The 20,146-nt window shown below is 37.3% G+C and overlaps 1 protein-coding gene across 1 annotated transcript; it reads right to left on the reverse strand.

Annotated features, from left to right (window-relative positions):
• Positions 1-472: 472 nt before the first annotated feature.
• LOC143572134 (NADP-dependent D-sorbitol-6-phosphate dehydrogenase-like) lies at positions 473-10,767 on the reverse strand. The gene is made up of 6 exons (XM_077057369.1): positions 10,598-10,767; positions 9,996-10,090; positions 8,281-8,398; positions 8,071-8,203; positions 1,383-1,602; positions 473-791 (listed from the first exon to the last, which is right to left on the reverse strand). Exons 1-6 carry the CDS (start codon positions 10,728-10,730, stop codon positions 561-563), a joined length of 930 nt encoding a protein of 309 aa, XP_076913484.1. The 5' UTR covers positions 10,731-10,767; the 3' UTR covers positions 473-560.
• Positions 10,768-20,146: the final 9,379 nt, after the last annotated feature.

The raw sequence follows: 20,146 nt of genomic DNA on the forward strand, positions 1-20,146 counted from the left end.
AAAAACTTCTTATTTTAGATTTTGAAAATGTTAAAAAAATAATTTTTCAAAACCCCAAATCCTGACTTTTCAAAATAGCTTTTTAAAACAACCAATATAAACCTTTAACATTTTTTCAAACTCAATCTCAAACATGCTCAAACTGTATCAAGTTTTAGGTTGTTATTCATTAGTGTTGGAAAATATTTACGTTGTTCGAGAACGTACCAAACGAGTACTCGAATTTTTATTTTATTTTTATGTTGTTGATTTAATATATTAGATGTAGCGTGTACTTTATTTTAGTTATATTAATAATTTAAAAATAAATTTTTATTTTATTTAAAAAGAGAGAGAAACAAGTTAGAAGTATTTCCTTGTTAGAGTGAAAGAAAGTGGAGTGGAATGTGACGTGACTCTGACTGATGCATAGTCTGGTGATGGTGGAACCGGTCCACATCCATGGACCATGGTAAGCGGTTAAAAATGAAGAGATAAAAAAGTGATCATAAAAGTTCCAATCCCTTTTGATGAGTTTGGACACTCAACTCATATAAAAGAGCTTACAAGCATTAACCATTTTAAGCATAAAGATCGAGCCCCCAAAACATGGCAGGGTTATTGGTCCGGTATTTGCGGTCCTTGCTCTTGATGAACTCCATATCCTCCTTGGTCAACTCAAAGTCCAACACTTTAAAATTCTCTTCAAGTCGTTCCTGCTTCGATGATTTAGGAATTACTATGATGTTTCGTTGTATGCCCCATTGAAGAACCACTTGCGCCACAGTTTTCTTGTACTTCTCAGCCAACCCCTAATTATAAACAAAAATACAATTAGTCAACTCCAATTTTGACTTCTCAACTTGAGATAATAACTTCATATGAAAATTTAGCGTAAAATGAATTACTTATATAAAGTAACTTTAATTTGATGCAAGAGTCGACCAGATTTTCCTGATTTGATTTCTATTACTAAGGTTAAAACTATAAAATGACTATTTCACCCTTATTTTTGTTAAAACTTTACTATTCACCCATTTTAAACCTGTTTTTTCTTGTCTTTTTTACAAATCGTTTCGTTGGTCCTTTTTTCTTTTTCTAATGTTTTGTTTATATTTTCTTTCTTTCATATTTTTTTGTGCTCTTACCTTACCAATATTTTTTTTTTCATTATTTTCTTTTGTCTATGTATAATTTACTCTTATTTGTCACAAGCTATTGGAGTGACAATCTACATGTGACAATTACCAAAATATAATCAGCTGGGTATCTTTGAAAGTCTTTTTTTTTATTGTTTCGAAAAAAAAATGCCATTATGTCAAATTCCAAGGAAATATATGATATTTCTCCCAACAAATAGTATTTTATGAATGCAGAAAGTGAGTCAGAAAGTCATAACTTACTTTCAGATCTGGGTCATCTAAGCAAGAAACTGAACCGAACCACTCGGTATTAGCCAATGAGCCACCAAGGGGAGTGTGGGCTGTAACCGCAACTCCATGTTTCTGACAGAACTTAACAAGAGACTCGCGCTGGAAATAAGGGTGTGTTTCAATCTGGTTAACAGCTGGCTTTATTTTTGAGTAAGCTAAGCAGTCTCTGGTCAAGAAAATGTCATAGTTGCTGTATATAATGACAAAAAATTAGTCAAAGCAACCGAAATCGAATGAACTAATTATTAACAAAGTTGTTTGAAATCTTGAACTAATGTAAAAAAGTGTGAAAACAGGCACAGATGGTTTGAGTGTTGAAAAATTAAGATGTAAAAAAGGTTTTAAATCCAACACGATGTTTTAAGTCGCATAAATATTCAGTTATTCAAGCAATATAGAAAATTATGCTGTCAACTAATGACAAGGCAGCCGCCGTCAAAAGACAAGGTCTCCCACTCGATGGTCTTCAAGGAATGGCAGGAGGCTTCAACAAGGAGAGGCAGAAGGATTACTAAGACGGACGTGGCGAGTAACAAGGTAATAACGAAATTCTTCGTTTCGAATCTCCCCCTGAAAGGTTCGTCCTCAGATTTGAAAGAGGTTTTCGGAAGGTTTGGAGTATACGAGGGATCTTATATTGCAAGGAAACTCGACAGGCGGGGAAAACGATTCGGGTTTGTTTCGTTTAAGGATGTTCAGGATGCAAAAAGGTTGGAAGGGGAGATGGTTGATTTATGGGTGGGATCGTACAAGTTGTTCGTGACTCTAGCAAGATTTGTCGATGGTGAGACGGTTGATAAGTCCAATCCGGATACGAAAAGGAAGGCTACGATGAACGAAAATGCGTCCCATGCAAACCCTAATATAGGGGGAGCAAAAGTTTCGGATGTTCATTCTGATGGCCGAGGGGATAACAATTCTGTAGGGGGAGGTAAGAGATCGTTCTTGGATTCGGTGTTAAACAGGAACAAGGTGGATGTTATCAATGTTGATGATAACGTGGAGGGATTCGTCCAATGGCATGGTGTCTTTGGTCGGAAAGGTGATTGATTTCAATACCTTGACTTCCTTGAAGACGCTCTTGAGAATCAGAGGGTGGTAAGAAGTGTCTATCAAGTATGTGGGTGGTCTTTCGGTAATGGTAGTTTTCAACAATAATGAGGGAGCCGATCGTTTTTTGGATGACAAGCAGATGTGGTCAGATTGGTTTGAGGTTTTGTCTAATGGGAGGGTAACTATAAGGAGGCAAATCGGATAGCTTGGCTACAGGTTCATGGCGTGCCGGTTCAGCTTGCTCTGGATCAAGTGCTTGATTTGGTTGGGAGTCGGCATGGTAGGGTTGTTCAGCCAGCGAGAATGTCGGTTGTGGATAGTAATTTCTCTTACGCTTATACAGGTGTACTGACGGAATTTTGTAGTAGAATTGTGGATCGGGTTGATATCCGGTGGAGGGGCCTTTCGTTTAATGTGTGGATTGATGAAGATGTGGGGGAATGGATTCCGGATTGCGTGGAGGAATTCGATAATGTGTCGAAGCCTCTGGAAAAGGAGGATGTTATGGGTGTTGATTCTCGGGGCATGATGAGGAGGACGGAATCGGAAGGAATGCTGACGTGATAGACGGGATGACACATGAGGTGGAGATGGGCGAAGTTCGGAACAATCAGGTTTTGGAAGAGAACGAGCAGGCTGAGAATGTTCTTGAGGCGTCGACAGATGGTCAGTTGTCTGTGCGAAAGAAATTTCGTCGAAAGAAACTTTTTAAAAATAGGGGTGAGTCTAGTGGTTCTCAAGAAAGACCGAAGAAACGGCTTAGGGAAGACAATGATCCGTTTGTGTTGGATAGGCTTATCGGTATTATATCTGCAAATACGGTGTATGATGTTGATGAGGAAACGGTTTCTAATGAAGATGGGGTGATACCGGATCTGAATACGCAATAGGATGCAGATATTGAGGTTTGTAATGTGGATGATCAAGTGGATGGGGCTTGTGGGCTTCAACAAAAAGGTATTGGAAAGCCAAAGGGATCGATTACTTTTGAGACTGATCAAACAATCTCTTTGGGTAGAGCTCTAGGTGTGGACGGCTTAAATGATATTGTACCAGAAGTTCAGGAGGTTTTGCGTTATGAAGGGTATCAAGAAGGTGGACAATGAACGTCCTTTCTCTGAATATTCGTGGGTTAGGGAATTCTAGTAAAGCGAATTGGGTTCGTGGTTTACGTATTCACCACGAGGTGAGTTTCATGATGATTCAAGAAACGCAATTTGTGGATTTGGGCTCGATTGATGTGGGGCGTTTTTGGGGGAGAGGGGATTTTTGTTTTGATTGGGTTGCCTCGGACGGTAGATCGGGTGGTTTGTTATCTTTATGGGATCCGAAAATTTTTGCAAAGACGGACGTCACTAAATTATCGAATTGCCTTTTGGTCTCCGGAAATACGGTAGATAAACGGTTTTTGTGGGCGGAAATTAGTAACTTAATAGGCGGAGGAGATGGTTTGTGGACGGTCGCGGGTGATTTCAATGCGGTCAGAAGTGAATGTGAAAGGAGGAATTCTATTTTTAACACGTCCGAGGCGAATGAGTTTAACGACTTCATAGATAATTCGAATTTACACGAGTTCTCATTGAAAGGGAGACGCTTCACGTTTGCGGCAGGTGATAAACTAAGTCGTATTGACAGAATTTTTGTTAATTGGAATTTTTTCATGAAATGGCCAAATGCGGAGTATGTAGCGCTTGGTTGAAAGATGTCCGATCAGAGTCCTCTTGTGTTGAAAACGACGTCTAGGAATTTTGGGCCTAAACCATTTAGATTCTACAATTCTTGGCTACGCCGCGATGATTTTGGTGATGTCGTAAAAAATTCTATTTGTGGGGGCAGTTTCGTGGGAGACCCGGATTGCATTTTGATGCAAAAGTTCAAAAAGCTTCGTGTCAACATATCGATTTGGGCTGATCAGTGTAAACAAAAAGAATTGGGTGAGAAACAATTGTTGGAAAAGGAACGAGGTGAATTGGATGACATTTTAGAAGTACGTCAACTTTCAGAAGTGGAGATGTGGACGTTGGAAGAGACTAAACAGCGTCTGTGGGAGCTAGAAAGTCTTCACCAACAGGATTTGAAACAGAAATCTCGGTGTAAATGGGCAACACATGACGACGACAATTCAAGGTATTTTCATGGTTTCATCAATAAACGGAAGGCCGCAAACTACTTTCCTGGATTGATGGTTAGAGGTATATGGGAGTCGAAGCCGAATATCATAAAGCGTGAGGTGCTTCGCTTTTTCAGTAATAAGTTTAAAGAGAATAGTGCTAGAAGACCGAAGCTTTTGGTGTACGGGTTGAAGAGGTTACAGGCGGAGGAGGCAGCGGATTTGATTAAAATGTTTTCAGGGCAGGAAATTAAAAGCGCAGTATTTGATTGTGGTGCGGATAAAGCGCCCGGTCCAGACGGCTTCAACTTTCGGTTTTTAAGGACTTTTTGGGATTTGTTTTAGGAGGACTTCGTGGACATTATGAATCAATTTCACAGAGTTGGGAGGTTTAGTGCGGGAGTAGGATCATCGTTCATTACTCTTATTCCGAAGGTGGGAGATCCGAATACTCTAGGAGATTTTCGTCCTATTAATCTCATAAGGTGCGTTAGTAAGGTGGTGTCGAAGGTGCTGGCGAATAGATTGAGAACGTGTATGAATAATATTGTTTCAGAAAAACAGTCTGCATTTTTGACAGGAAGGTACATTTTGGACGGGCCTCTAATGGCAAACGAGGTTATCTCGTGGGCAAAAAAGCGGGGAAAAAAATGTTTTTGTTTAAAATTGATTTTGACAAAGCCTATGATAATGTCAATTGGGAATTTCTGTTATCGGTTCTTCATCAAATGGCCTTTCCTTCGAAGTGGTGTGAGTGGATTCGTGGGGTTTTGGTTTCAGCTAGATCTGCGGTCTTGGTAAATGGGTCGCCAACTTTCGAGTTCGGTTGTCAAAAAGGAGTTCGTCAGGATGATCCTTTGTCCCCATTTCTGTTTATTATTTTGATGGAGGCTTTTTCGGGTTTGATGAATAAGGCGTGTGATATAGGTGCTTTTGATGGTATTCGGCTTCCTAACGACGGACCGGTTTTATCACATTTGTTATATGCGGATGATGCGATGCTGATGGGGGAGTGGTCTGAGTTCAATTTTGTTAATATGAAAAGGATCCTGAGAATATTTTATTTGTGCTCCGGATTGAAAATTAATTTGCATAAATCGGTTTTGTATGGTGTAGGGGTAGATATTGAGGACTTAAAGATTGAAGCTGAAGCTTTGGGTTGTAAAGCAGGTGATATTCCTTTTGTTTATTTGGGCATTAAGGTCGGGGCGAACATGAATCGTACTACGAATTGGGAGCCGGTTGTTTCTACGTTCAAGAGAAGGTTGTCGAAGTGGAAAGCTAACACTTTGTCCATTGGTGGCCGGGTAACGTTAATTAAATCGGTTCTAGACAGTCTACCGTCATATTATTTTTCTTTGTTTAAGGCGCCTGTGAAGGTAATTAATAATTTGGAAGGTCTTATGAGACGTTTCTTATGGGGTGGATCGGATGAGGTTAGGAAGATGAGCTGGGTGTCGTGGGAAATCATTACAAAATCTATTCGGGATTGAGGTTTGGGGATAGCAAGGTTAGATATAAATAATATTGCGTTGTTTGGTAAGTGGCTTTGGAGGTTTTATATTGAACAAAAGGCGTTATGGAGGAGAGTGGTTGCGTCCATTCACGGTTCAAGTCGAAGCTGGGGTGTGGCGCCGGTTAATAATTCTATTAAAGGAGTATGGAGAAACTGTGTGTCGTTTTGGAATAAACACAAGGTTCAAGGCGTCGGTTTTAACAGCAGGATCCGTGGGCAAATTGGTAATGGGGAACAAATACGGTTTTGGCTAGATAGTTGGTTGAGCGATGAGCCGTTAAGGGATAAGTTCCCGGACTTATTCAACTTAGAAAGAAAGAAACGGGTTTGTGTTAGCGGTAGACTCAGGTTCCAAAGCAATGTTCGGTTTATTACATGGGAGTGGAGACGTTCTCCTTCGACTGTGGAGGAGGTAGAATCCAAACAACAATTGGAATTAATGCTACAGCAGGTGCGGATAACAAACCAAGATACTTGGGTTTGGATCGATGGAAAGGATTTGGGATTCAGTGTGGCATCGATTAAAAGGTGGTTGCGACATACAGGAAACAGCGATGAGAGGTTCGGCTTTACGTGGAGCAAATGGGTTCCTATTAAATGCAACATTTTTATGTGGAGAGCGTTTTTGGACCGCCTACCAACTAAGATGGCTTTGTTGAGACGAAGTGTTCCGGTGGATAATCCAGTGTATTTGGTGTGAGACCTGTGATGAAACGATTGAGCATCTTCTTACAGGTTGCGGTATTGCAGCGGGTGTCTGGAATGGGATATCTAGATGGTGTAGGATTCCGGGTATGTTTGTGTTTCATGTTAGTGATTTGGTGGAAATGCATGAGCACTGTGCCATCTCGGGGAATAAGAAGACGGTACTCCATGGAATCATTATTATAGCATGTTGGCGGCTCTGGAAGGCGAGGAATGAAAAAATATTTTCGAGTAAAGACACGAAGGTAGCGGACTTGATCACCGATATAAAGGCTTTGGGGTTTTTGTGGTACAAACATAGGTTTAAAAGAGGCGTAGTTGATTGGAAGCGATGGTGTTCTTTTGATTTAATGTAAAATACTTTGTTTGGTTTTCGGCTTCCTTTTCCCACCTTGGTGATAGGTTGCCTTGTGTTTTGGTGTTTTTTAATGAAAGTTAAGTTTCAAAAAAAAAAAACTAATGACAAGGCAAATATACAATTATATATATAAAAACAACATACTTTCTTATAACACAAAAGTCCCTCAACATGTACAATTTGAAAAACAAAATTATCTCTTTATTATGATTGGATGAATCATGAAAACATTATTTGGCAACTTACATTATATAGAGATAAAAATCATTTGTTTATAACTTTTTAACAATTTTCAGTTTATACAAACCATTTTATATGTTTTTACTCTTTTATTTTATTTTGAGTAATGTCATCCACGCTCATGCATTTTAATATAGTGTTTTTGAAAGATTGTTTTATATGCTGTTTTTGAAAGATTATTTGTTATTATCAACTTATTAAATTAAATCTGGAAAAGAAAAGACGGACATTGTCCATTTTAAAACATCAATTCATCTCAAGTCTTTCTTCGCACAGTATTAACAAGCAAAAATATTCACAATTCTGTTCAAATTTAACATGTGGAGAAAGTGTCAAAATTGTCAAGGGATTCTATGAGAGTAAAAAGCATGTTGGTTTTTTTTATAACATTTTACCCTAATAAAATATTGGATCTTCAATCTTTAAAAACCTAAGTAGTGCTAAGTTTATAAGTAAAAGGTTTGACATAAGAGTCAAAATGTGTAAAGTGACTTCAAATTAGACAATCCTCTAGTTTTCAATTAATATTATGAGAAGTGATTATTTAGAAAAGTGTTAAATTAACCAAAAAAAATCAATCTTATTATTCACACCTCAACAATTAATTTAAAAAATGCAAAACTCAACACCTCTTAGACTTAAAAAGTCAAAACTGACATGAATGCCAAATAATAACCTGATCCCAATGCTGCGAACCAATCCGAGAGAGACGGTTTCTTCCATAGCATGCCATGTAGACTCCAATGAAATGGTGGTGTCAATATCCAAAACACCGTCTTCATCCAATGCACTTGCAGTTGTACCAACTCCTATAATAATCAAACGAAATATAACATTATTTTAAAGAATTCAAAGTGAAGGTGACCATAATAATGATGGATAATACCAGTGTGCTTCGTTGCAATGGGAAAGTGAACAAGGTAGAGATCAAGATAGTCTAGCTGAAGCTTTTCCAAGCTGGCTTTGCAAGCCTCCACAACATGTCCATGATCTGAGTTCCACAGCTAAATTTTTAAAAAGAAAAAAAACAATTACAAATAATCAATAACTGTAATTAAATTACATACCAAAAAAAAAAATTTACACTTGAGTATGTATTGGATAAATTTAAAACACTTTTAACCATTTTTTAGCTAAAGTTAATGTTTGTCCTAGAAGTAGGGTGTCGTGACCTACTTGACATAGGCTTGCTAGAAGCTCGAGCCGAGCTTAAACGAGAATGAGCCCAACTTGGAGATGATTTGTATGGGCCCAGCCCAAGCTTGAAAACGCTTGCGTTCCAAAACGAGCCTATTTGTTACATAGATACTACGGTTTTAATGTAATATAATACCAATATAATACATAATAATACATTTTGTCTTATACATATCAGATTATGATTATACATATAGAAAAGGGTCAAAATAAAATTAATATATTGTTTTCTAGGAAGAGTAGAAAGGACATAAAATTTGGAGTTAGAAAACTGTGTGAGCCTATCTAGGGAACTGTGTAGCCTAAATCCTAGATCCTATGAAACAATTTGGTATTTTGGAAACGACTAATCTCAACCACTAGATCCTAGATCCAAGGGTCTAAATCTATTCTTACTCTTCCTAGAAACCTCTCTTTTATAAATATATATAAAAATAGTTGTATATGTATATGTCTATGCAGTCGATATCGCCGACATATCACCGATATATCGGTTATCGGTCCCTTGACGATATATAAATCAGAATATCGGTTCATAATATCAGTACCGATAATATCACCGATATTGACCGATATTAGACTAATATTTGATCGATATATCACTGATATTCACGATACCAGTGTTTTAAGTCTTAATTATCAACTTTTAGTATTCAATGTTATTGTTTTAAGTCTTAATCAATTCTTACTTGCTACGATTGTTAGTGTTTTGAAATTTGCATAAGTTTAATTTGTTAATGGTAGGAGACTAAACTGAATTATTAGTGTTAAATTGCTATATATATGAATTTTACATGATATTAAAATTACCGATATCTCACTGCGATAAACGATATCTCAGATATCAGTCTTTGACCGATATCCGATATTTTTCCGTATTAACTGCTTAGGTATATGTGTGTGTGTGTATATAAGAGCTGAATTATAAAAAACAATAAATAAGCTTAGCCCAAGCTGATCTTGAATTTGAAAAATTACTCACTAGTCGAGCTTATGCCTTAAGACATAAGCTCTAAACGAGCCAAGTTCGAGCTCTATTAAGTTGAAAAAAGCTCAAGCCTAACCTGAATTCGGGTAAAAATGAATAGACCGAGTTGGGTTGACCCACCAGCACTTTAGTGTTTATTTTATTCCTTTATATTTAATAAATTCATTAAACATGCCTAATATAGTACATAGTTATTAGCTAATATCATATAGTTGATGTAAGCATTTGAATAAATTTCCTTACCTTTGTTATACCCATTTAACCCGTTAACAATATTACACAACCAAGACTCATCAGTTTTTTTTAATATAAATAGGGTGGAATTGCTAGCTCGTTTATCTCGTTTTCAGAAAAACATTACCTTATTTATCGATTCTCATAAATAATTAGAAATTTGCAATAAATAAATACCGAACCTTCGTAGTAATGAAGAGATCCTCCCTCTTCACCAATCCCGTCTTAAATGCCTCCGCTAGTGCCTCCCCAACTTCCCGTTCATTTTGATAGTCAGCTGCAATAAGCAATCCAAATCAAGAAATATGCTATAACCACATATATGGTAATCATGACTGAAAAGTAACATAGAAAGCGATGCCTGATATCGTTACAACTTAAAATTGCTTGATTCGAAAACTAAATAAACTTTTGAGGCCAAACACAAATGCCCAAACTTTTATCAATTATAATAGGGAATATATAATTAAACAAACGAACAAATCGATCATTTAGTCAAACAAAGAAAATCGAATTAAATACATGTTTGAATCTCCAAAACATAAAATTATGGACAGACCAATTTCCCCACAATAAAATAAGACTATTCATATGTCTAAAATAAAATTAAAATTGAACACAATTGACGTCTGTATGTATACCGAACTGAAATGAACTTTTCATAAAAAAAAAAAAAAAAAATCACCTGACTGACTCCCCCAATTTTCACTATAATTTTAACATGAATGCCTCATCAATCGAATAGAGAATATATATATATATATATATATTTATAGATACCAACCAGCACAATCGAAATGACGATAGCCGATTTTGATGGCGTTGATGAGGAGATCTTTGATGTCCTTACCCTCCATACGCCACACACCCAAACCGATCATGGGCATCTTGAATCCATTGTTGAGAGTAATCGCCATTTCTTCAATTCAGCCAGACTCTTGTGGGTTTTGACTGCCGCTGCATCTTCTTCTTATATACCCTCATTCTTGGCTGATCCAACGGTGGATAACTCATCACAACAACCCAATCCATTATTCAATCATTCAAATATCCTCTCATTTACTCTTCCTCTAATAGTTTGAGAACCGTGTATTACGCTGAAAATTGATAAAAAATTTAATATTTAAACATTAAGCAAAATACAATTATCATGCATTATTAGTACAGTTACAAGTTACATTAAAATTACATGAATCACAAAAGAAACATTAAGCAATATTTTACAAATAAGAAAAAATTCCCTTGTACAATACATTTGTGATTGTATTGGTTAAATTACCTTGTTTATCAAAAATCAAAATTTTTAGCACATGTCTACTTTTAACTCTTGGAAAGGTGACGTATAGCTGTCCATGTGAGAAGACAAATTCTTTATAAGTACAAACCAACCCTAGATAATTGTTGACCTTGGTTTTTGTTTATAGTCATCGTGAAACATACTTCAAGAGGAAACTGTTGTCTTTGAAATTTGTATGTTCTTTTGTTGTCTGTTGGAGTCAGTAGTGATCTATGGATCAAAACCCTATGTCCAATGTTAGTTCCAGAATTAATTGTTTTCTTTAACTACACGAGTCCTAAAGATATGATTTGTAGTCTAGTAACGTTACATAACCCTTATTTGTAGTCTATTACAGCTATATTTTAAGAAGTTGCACTATTTACTTACGTTGATATATCTCTATCTCTATAATTATTTAAAACAATTAAGAAATCGTGATTGTAGCTTTCAAAATAATTAAATAATTCAGATTTACAGGAAACAATCATCGTAAATGAGTTAACCAGAATAAATAAAAAAAGCTGTAGTTGTAGCTTTCTCATATTAGACCCTTGATTTTCTTCTCTAAAAAAACTACCTAAAATAATCTATTGATTTATATTTATGGAAGATTGAAAAATCAAATCATTCACATTTATGTTAATTAAAAGTGTTAAATAAGGAATGTTTATAGTTTGATACATATCCCGTGTGATTAGTTAATTTCGTTTCAAAGTTGTTTAAATATTAAACACCATATTGTTGTTTCTAAACTTATATATGTATTAATTATGAAAAAAAAACATAATATAATACTTGATTTTAAGGTTTAAAACTAATAATTATTCGCATGATAAGAGTTTTAGCAAGAAAATCATAATTGTAGGTTTCCAAAGTTTCAGCTAAAACTAATAACGGTTTTAGTGTTTACCTAAAATTCTCTTAATTTTAAATAAAGTAATTTTAATGAAAATGTTAAACATTGTACATTAACCAAAATACAATCAACAAAATATATAATGAAAAACAAACAACTAATGGTATCTTAGTTATAAAAAGGGATATTGAAGGAAAATCTCATATAATAGTAACCAACTTTTAAAAGTGTTCCAATTATGTCACTCATGCATATTTTTCTCAAATCGGGTAACTAAATCTTCAATTCGAGTCTCACCGATTTTTTTGCGTCAAGAAAGAAATGGAGGATAAGATGTGGGGGCCAGAATTTGCAATTTATGTAGCTGTATTTAAAACAAATTTAAAAAACGTAATTACATCAAAATTCAAAAATAAAAAATAAAAATTTACGTCGCCACTCAACGTCAACATAAAAAAAGATAAAAAATTTTCCAATGTGAAACAAAAAAAACGCTAAAATATATTATAACCTTTAATTTAATAAAATATGAAAGTAGGTAACTTAATTATAACATTTTTTAAAGTTGAGTGACTTAATTGAGATACTTTTAAAATTTGGTTGCTATTCTATAATAAAAAGTTTAAACAGTTGGTAAATCGTGATTGTAGCTTTCCAAATAAACAAAGAATTCAAAGTTTTAGAAAGCATTGTAAATAACTTGACCAGATTCAAATTTATGTTTTTGAATTTAATGTGGAAATGGAATATATTTTAAATGTAAATAGGAACATGATTAACTAACAATTAGTGAGAACTTTGGTTATATTTAAAAATGTTACAAATATTAAACGATGAAAATCACTAAATAAGTAATGGAAAGTTGGACCGAATATTTTACTAAATGCTTGAATTTGAATGTACATTTACAAAACCGAAAAGGAAATGCTTGATGTAGGTGGTTGAAGGTTAAACATGCCAGCTGGTTTAAAACTACGTAGCCCCTGAAGCGTTTCTGAGCTAGAACCCACAGGGCGTATGTATGTTGTCTTCCATAATCCATATTGGTTGTGAAAGTACTCTGTTACAAATTTACAAGCTTTACAAACATAGTTTCAACCAAGTAATACAAAATGAAGCAGGTTAATAACAATTTTATCTTAACATTTATGATCATATTTTCTAAACTTAAGATAAATTAGAGAACTTTAAAGCTAATTAACTCAAAGTAAATATGAGTTACATTTAAATTAAATCACATGACCTGTCTCAGCTCGATTAAATCTTGTTTTACACATAACTTGAGAACCGTATAGAGTTGTCACGCGATTCCAGTTTTTAAATGCTCGGTTTTAGTTATACCATAATAGGTAAGAATTATAGGTTTATTCTCATGAGTTGGCTCATCTCGCTTATTTTTGCATCCTCATCCAACTTAACTCGCTTACCACTCTAAGGTGAGTAATTGATGTTCAGTCAGTCTGTATATAGTTTAGTGCGGTAAATATATAGTTTTTACTCTTTATTTCATGAACTTTGATACTTCATACTTGTTTGTTGTATTTCAGGTACCAGGTTATTAAAGCAGCTATTTTGGACATGTATAAGCACGGATTGAAGACCCGGGATGACCAGCACGTGAAACGAGGAATGAAACAAAATCAGCTGATGAAGAGTCCCGTTGCGATACGCGACGAGCTGGATAGAGATCCATCGCGCTACGCGATGGCATTTAAAATAAATTAATGGTTGACTATGGTCCATCGCGATACGCGATGGACCTGAGAGGGCCCCATCACGTACCCTGATGGGTGGTGAAGACGGGAATAGACTTTTTATTATAATATTCTTATGATGACTCTATCATCATCTAACACTTTCCAGACAGTTTCCAGATTAAAAGAAGAGTATTTCCATCATTCTGACTCATCCCGAGATCATCTACATGTTCCATATAATTAGAATTTAAGATCTTGTGATGTTGAGACGTGGCTAGTCTTCTAAAATTATGCCCGGGATGTAAAGTTTGTATTATTTCAATTTTCTCATGTGTTAAAGAAGAACTTGATTGTATTTATCTTTGACTAATCTATGAGTATTGATGTTTAGTATTGTTGTGCATTCAGTTGGTTAGGTTTATGTCTATCTGAACGATTAGTTTGTCATTTGCTATGATAATTGCTTATATGGTTGTTTGACTACTATGAATATGATGAAGCATAATGTTGCCCTTAGTTGCTTATATGGTTGTTTCATCAATATCCTAAATGTTCAAATACACACACTTTCTTAGTATTGCCAAGGTATCCTTACCTTAAAACGTAAAAAGTAGATTTTCATTGTGTTTTATGGATTACAAGATTAACTTGGATCCCGTTGTTTCAAATCCCTTAAAGGTTGCGTTTATTTCGGTTTTGTAGCCATCATAGTAAACGAGACATTATAAAACGACCATTTGACAAAAAGATTCCAACAATCGAATGTGATTTACTTACCTGGGATGGTTGGATTATAGTGCTCATTTTCTAGGCCACAAATCGTGTTATAAATGTCAATACTTTAAGTAGTCGAATGCGAGCGTTCCGGTCGCCATCCTAATTTTTCGGTGTCAAAACAATAGAACTAGGGTGGTTCGTGGACTAGTGTTTTGGCATGACGTTGTATCTCGATTTGTTGTGTTATTATTGTTATTTGAGTCAAAAACATGAAAAAATTGCGGTGGTTCGTACACATGTTTAGACTCCTATATGATTTTTATAAAACTTTTTAGTGTTGGATTATCAAATCATGGTGGTTCATGTACGATTTTCCGACTCTATAAATTTCAAAATCTCTAATTTTCAAGCTTTAACCTCTCAAAACTCATTTACGTTTTGTTTTCGGTTTGTTGTTTATATACAAAAACTTTATATTTTATCTAATACTAACATCTTCTCCTTACTAACTCTAGGATTCACAATCAAAAAAAAAATTTAAACTTCATCTTATTTTATTTTTATACACGTTCATATTCATTTCTTTTTACCCAAAAACTTATACCATTTTCTTTATAATCTTTTAGCATGCCTCCATTAAGACCACACAAGAACACCAATCGACGTATGACCGCGTTTATCATCAAGCAAATGGCCGCTGTGATTCCCGAACTTGTTACCCAAAGCTAACCAACCCGCACCCGTTGAACCCAAACCCACATCTTACTTGTATAAACAATTTACTAGTGCCAACCTGTCCGAGTTCCCTGGAACCAACTGTGCGACTACCTTGTTGCAATGGTTCGAATCGATCGAGAGTGTGTTTCGACATAGCGAATGCCCCGAAGCGAAAAAGATAAATTTCGCTTCAAGCATGTTTAGAAAGACCGCTCTAACATGATGGGGTAGTGTTATGCACCTTCAAGGTTCGGATACGGCTATGGCTCTTCCAGGGGCCGATCTCAAAGCGCTTATGATGAAGAAATTATGTCCCAAACACGAGCTCCAAAAGCTTGAGGAAGAATTTTGGAACCTAAAGCAAGAAGGTGGTGATAACGCCGCTTATTCACTCCGATTTCACGATTTGAGCATTCTGTCCCTCACTTGGTTACCCCGACTGATCGCGAGCTTGACAAATATATTGGGGGTTTATCAATGCAAATCCGGGACTCCATTATGAGTAGCAAACCCGTGAATCTTGAGCACGCCATCACTTTAGCCGGTGCACTATCAGAGAACCATGTGAAGGTGGGCACTCCAACCCTCAAGAAACCGAGTGAGAAAGCCAAGCCCGAGCCCGTAACTCAAGCCAAGGTTGAACCCGCACCACAAGCCATAAACTACTCCAACTCATCCCGGCACAACAACAACAACAAGAAGAAACCCAAAACCAACTACCGAAACTATGCCGTTACTCAACCCCAACCACAACAACAAAACCAAACCCAAGCTCCCCAAAACCGAAGGCCATATACCGGTACTTTCCCTGTATGCAACACTTGCCAACGACACCACCCATCACATTTGCCATGTAGGCAATGCACTATTTGTAACCGTTTTGGCCATCTCAATACTACATGCCGATCCGCACAACAAACCTAACCTAACCAACCAAGAACCACTCTCCAAAATGCCCAAAACCATTATGCACCCTACCCACCAAACCAACCCCAACCACCCCGAGCTTGCTTCAGTTGTGGCGATCCCAACCATTTCCGCAACAATTGCCCACGATTAACCTTTGCCAACCAAGCCCAAACCGTAACCATACCCTACTACCAAACCCAAGCCTATCAAGTCCAAACTTATCAACCCCAAATTCCTAAACTCAATGCACCACTCATCCAACCCATCCAAGCCATACAAGCACCACCTCCACCTCCATAACAAGCACCTCAAGTCAACCATGGCAATCAAGGGCGAGCTTTCATGATGAACGCTAATCAATCTCAAGTGTAAAACTATGTCATGAACGGTATGTTTTTGGTGAACCATCATTTGGCTTCTATTTTATTTGATACTGGTGCCTATAGAAGTTTTATATATTTGAAATTTGAATCGAAACTTGCTATGCCTCGAACTAAGCTTTCCCGACCGTTTTCCGTTGAAGTCGCCAATGGCAATTCCATTACCATCAACTCCGTCGTCCGCGATTGTACTCTTATCCTTGCTAATCATAAATTCCCCATCGATTTCATCCCGATGCAAATGGGAAGTTTCGATGTCATAGTAGGCATGGATTGGTTATCTTTGCACCGGGCCGAAGTTGTTTGCTTCGATAAATTCATTCGCACTCCGCTCGTCAACGGTAAAATTCTTAAAGTCTTTGGAAACACTACTTCTAAAAGACTTAATCTCATGTCGTGCTCCCAATCGCAAAAGCACTTACACCAAAAGTACGTTTCGTTTCTTGCTCTCTCGGTGACAAAAGACAAAAAGGAAAGGAAAATCCAAGATATTTCCATTGTTCGTGATTTCCCCGATGTCTTTCCAGACGATGTCACCGGTCTTCCACCCGTTCGTCCGTATTCCGAATCAATCTTGTGCCCGACGCGATGCCCGTGGCCAAGGCTCTTTATCGTTTAGCCCCATCGAAAATGCAAGAATTGTCCAACCAACTCGAAGAAATTTCCGATAAAGGTTTCATTCGTCCTAGCTCTTCTCCTTTGGGCGCTCCCGTTCTCTTCGTGAAAAAAATGATGGTTCGTTTCATATGTGCATTGATTACCGAGAAATTAACAAACTCACCATCAAAAATCGATATCCCTTGCCACGTATCGACGACCTATACGACCAAATTCAAGGCGCAACTTGTTTCTCCAAAATCGATCTTCGATCGGGTTACCATCAAACGCGTGTTCGCAAAGAAGACATTCTTAAAAACGCTTTCCGTACTCGATGTGAACATTTTGAATTTTTGGTTATGCCCTTCGGGTTAACAAATGCATCCGTGGTATTTATGAACCTCATGAACCGCGTTTGCAAACCATTCCTCGATAAATTCGTTATCGTCTTTATTGATGACATCCTTATATTCTCTAAATCCAAAGCTGAACATGAACATCATTTGCGTTCCATTCTCGAGCTCCTTTGAAACGAACGACTTTATGCCAAGTTCTCCAAATGAGAATTTTGGTTAGAGGAAGTTCAATTTTTAGGACATATCGTAAACGACAAAGGTATTCATGTCGATCCCGCTAAAATTGAGGCCGTTAAGGATTGGAAAACTCTAAAGACTCCCACGAAAATTCTATCCTTCCTTGGTTTAGCCGGATATTATCAGCGTTTCATTCGAAATTTTTCTAAGATCTCTTTGCCTCTTACCTCCCTTACTCATAAAGGGAAACCATTCGATTGGGGTTCGAAGCAAGAAGAAGCCTTTTGTACTCTCAATGACATGCTTTGCAATGCTCCCATTCTAACCCTTCCCGATGGAAACAACGATTTTGTTGTACTTTGCGATGCTTCTCATCAAGGTCTTGGTTGTGTTCTCATGGCAACGAGATCAAGTCATCGCTTACACATCAAGGTAACTTAAGGTCAACAAGAAGAACTACACGACTCATTATCTCGAACTTGGTGCCGTCGTTTTCCCTCTCAAAATCTGGATTACATTACCTTTATGGTACGAAATGTGTGGTTTTTACCGATCATAAAAGCCTTTAACATATTTTTGACCAAAAAGATATCAACATGATACAACAACGATGGGCCAAATTACTTAGTGATTACGATTGTGAGATTCGCTACCATCCCGGTAAAGCGAATGTTGTAGCCGACGCCCTAAGTCGAAAGGTTAATGTCAAATCCATTCTACTTCTAAGCGTCATTGCTCAAACCGATCTTCAAATCCGTATCATCCAAGCTCAACGTGCCTCCGTTGAAGAAGGTAACATGTAAGACGAAATGTCATGTGGTACCGAACTTCAACTCGAAGCCAAACCCGATGGTCTCTTGTACTTTCTCAATGGTTTGTGGGTTCCTTATCGTGATGATCTTCGTACTTGTATACTCGACGAAGCTCACAATTCGCGGTATTCCATTCATCCCGGTGTGGATACGATGTATTTCGATCTCGTGCTACCTTTTGGTGGCCGGGTATGAAAAAGGACGTAGCGTTTTTTGTATCTAAATGTCTTACTTGTTCAAAAGTCAAAGCCAAACATCAAAGACCTTTTGGTCTACTCGAGCAACCACCGATTCCCGTTTGGAAATGGGAAGACATTGCTATGGACTTTATCACTAAATTACCCAACACACAAAAAGGCAACGATAGTATTTGGGTGATCATTGATCGTTTAACCAAATCTTATCATTTTATTCCGATCCACGAAAAGTATTCTGTCGAGCATCTTGCTCAAATCTATGTTCGGGAAATTGTGTGCCGACACGGTTTACCATTGACTATCATTTCTGATCGCGATGCTCGTTTTACCTCTCATTTTTGGCGATCTCTTCAAGAAGCCTTAGGAACTCGTCTCGATCTTAGCACCGCTTATCATCCTCAAACAGAAGGCCAATCCGAACGTATGATCCAAACACTCGAGGATATGCTACGAGCGTGTGTTGATTTCGGTGGGAATTGGGATTCTCACATTCCGTTCATCGAGTTTTTCCATAACAATAGCTATCATTCTAGCATTGATATGGCTCCTTTTCAAGCTCTTTACGGTCGTAAATGTCGTTCCCCGATTAGTTGGAACGAAATCGGTGAAGCTCAAATCACTGGACCCGAAATGGTCCAAGAAGCCACCGACGTCATTGATCAAATCCGTAAGAACCTCCTAGCCAGTAGAAGTCGTCAAAAGAGTTACGCCGAAAAACTGCAAAAACCAATCGAATTTAATGTTGACGACCTTGTCCTTCTAAAAGTATCTCCTTGGAAGGGGGTAGTCCGTTTTGGAAAGAAGGGTAAGCTAGCTCCGCGTTTCATTGATCCTTTTAAAATTCTTAAACGTGTTGGGAAAGTAGCGTATCGACTCGAACTACCGCAAGAACTTGCTGGTGTTCATCCGACATTTCATGTTTCGAATCTCAAAAAGTGCTTAGCCGAGGGTAATCTCCATATACCTATCGATGAAGTACATGTCGATGAGTAGATGATCATGGTTGAACGACCCGTTGAGATCATGGATCGCAACGAGAAGAAAACCAAGCGTATTCATATTCGGTTATTGAAAGTTCAATGGGAATCACGGCGTGGCGCGGAATTCACTTGGGAACGAGAAGACGCAATGAAAGAGAAGTATCCACATTTGTTTGCATCACCACCTTTGTCTTAATTTCGGGACGAAATTTCCTAAAGTAGGGGATACTATGACAGTCGTCAAATTCGGGTCTCGATTGTATTCGTATTTGTATTGTTTATGCTGTAAACTGACCCGTTTTGTAGACCGAAACTCATGATGTATAAAATATTGCATTTTTATGTTACCAAACCATTCCCATTTGTTCAATTTGAAAAAACCCTTTTACAGATTCGAAAACGGCTTTAAAACGACTAAAATACATCAAAAACGAACTTCTGGACGCGTAACGAACAACAAGACGAGCTGGGCCAACCCCCCCCCCCCCCGAGCACGCCGTGCCGAGTGGCCAGGGCTAGGGTGAGCTCGCGCGGCGCCTTTGGGTATCTGCACACATTTCACATTTTGTTTGTTGTTTTGTGCTTTGCTTGTTTGTTTAACCAACCTATTTGAATGTAAACATAAAAGAGAACCTTGCAAAGAAGCTTTAACCCTTACC

Source organism: Bidens hawaiensis, unplaced genomic scaffold (assembly GCF_021521415.1).
Source record: "Bidens hawaiensis isolate Kalapana, Puna unplaced genomic scaffold, B.hawaiensis_p1.1 tig00025753_1, whole genome shotgun sequence".
In the NCBI taxonomy this organism is placed as follows: Eukaryota; Viridiplantae; Streptophyta; class Magnoliopsida; order Asterales; family Asteraceae; genus Bidens; species Bidens hawaiensis.

Bases quoted from the DNA above. Each gene is read 5' to 3' on its own strand.
- LOC143572134 (XM_077057369.1), bottom strand. From the start codon at position 10,730: ATGGCGATTACTCTCAACAATGGATTCAAGATGCCCATGATCGGTTTG. The intron at 10,091-10,597 runs GTTGGTATCTAT...TGCTTATTGCAG, and splicing joins TCGTCATTTCGATTGTGCTG to CTGACTATCAAAATGAACGG. The intron at 8,399-9,995 runs GTTCGGTATTTA...TTAAAAATTTAG, and splicing joins ATCTCTTCATTACTACGAAG to CTGTGGAACTCAGATCATGG.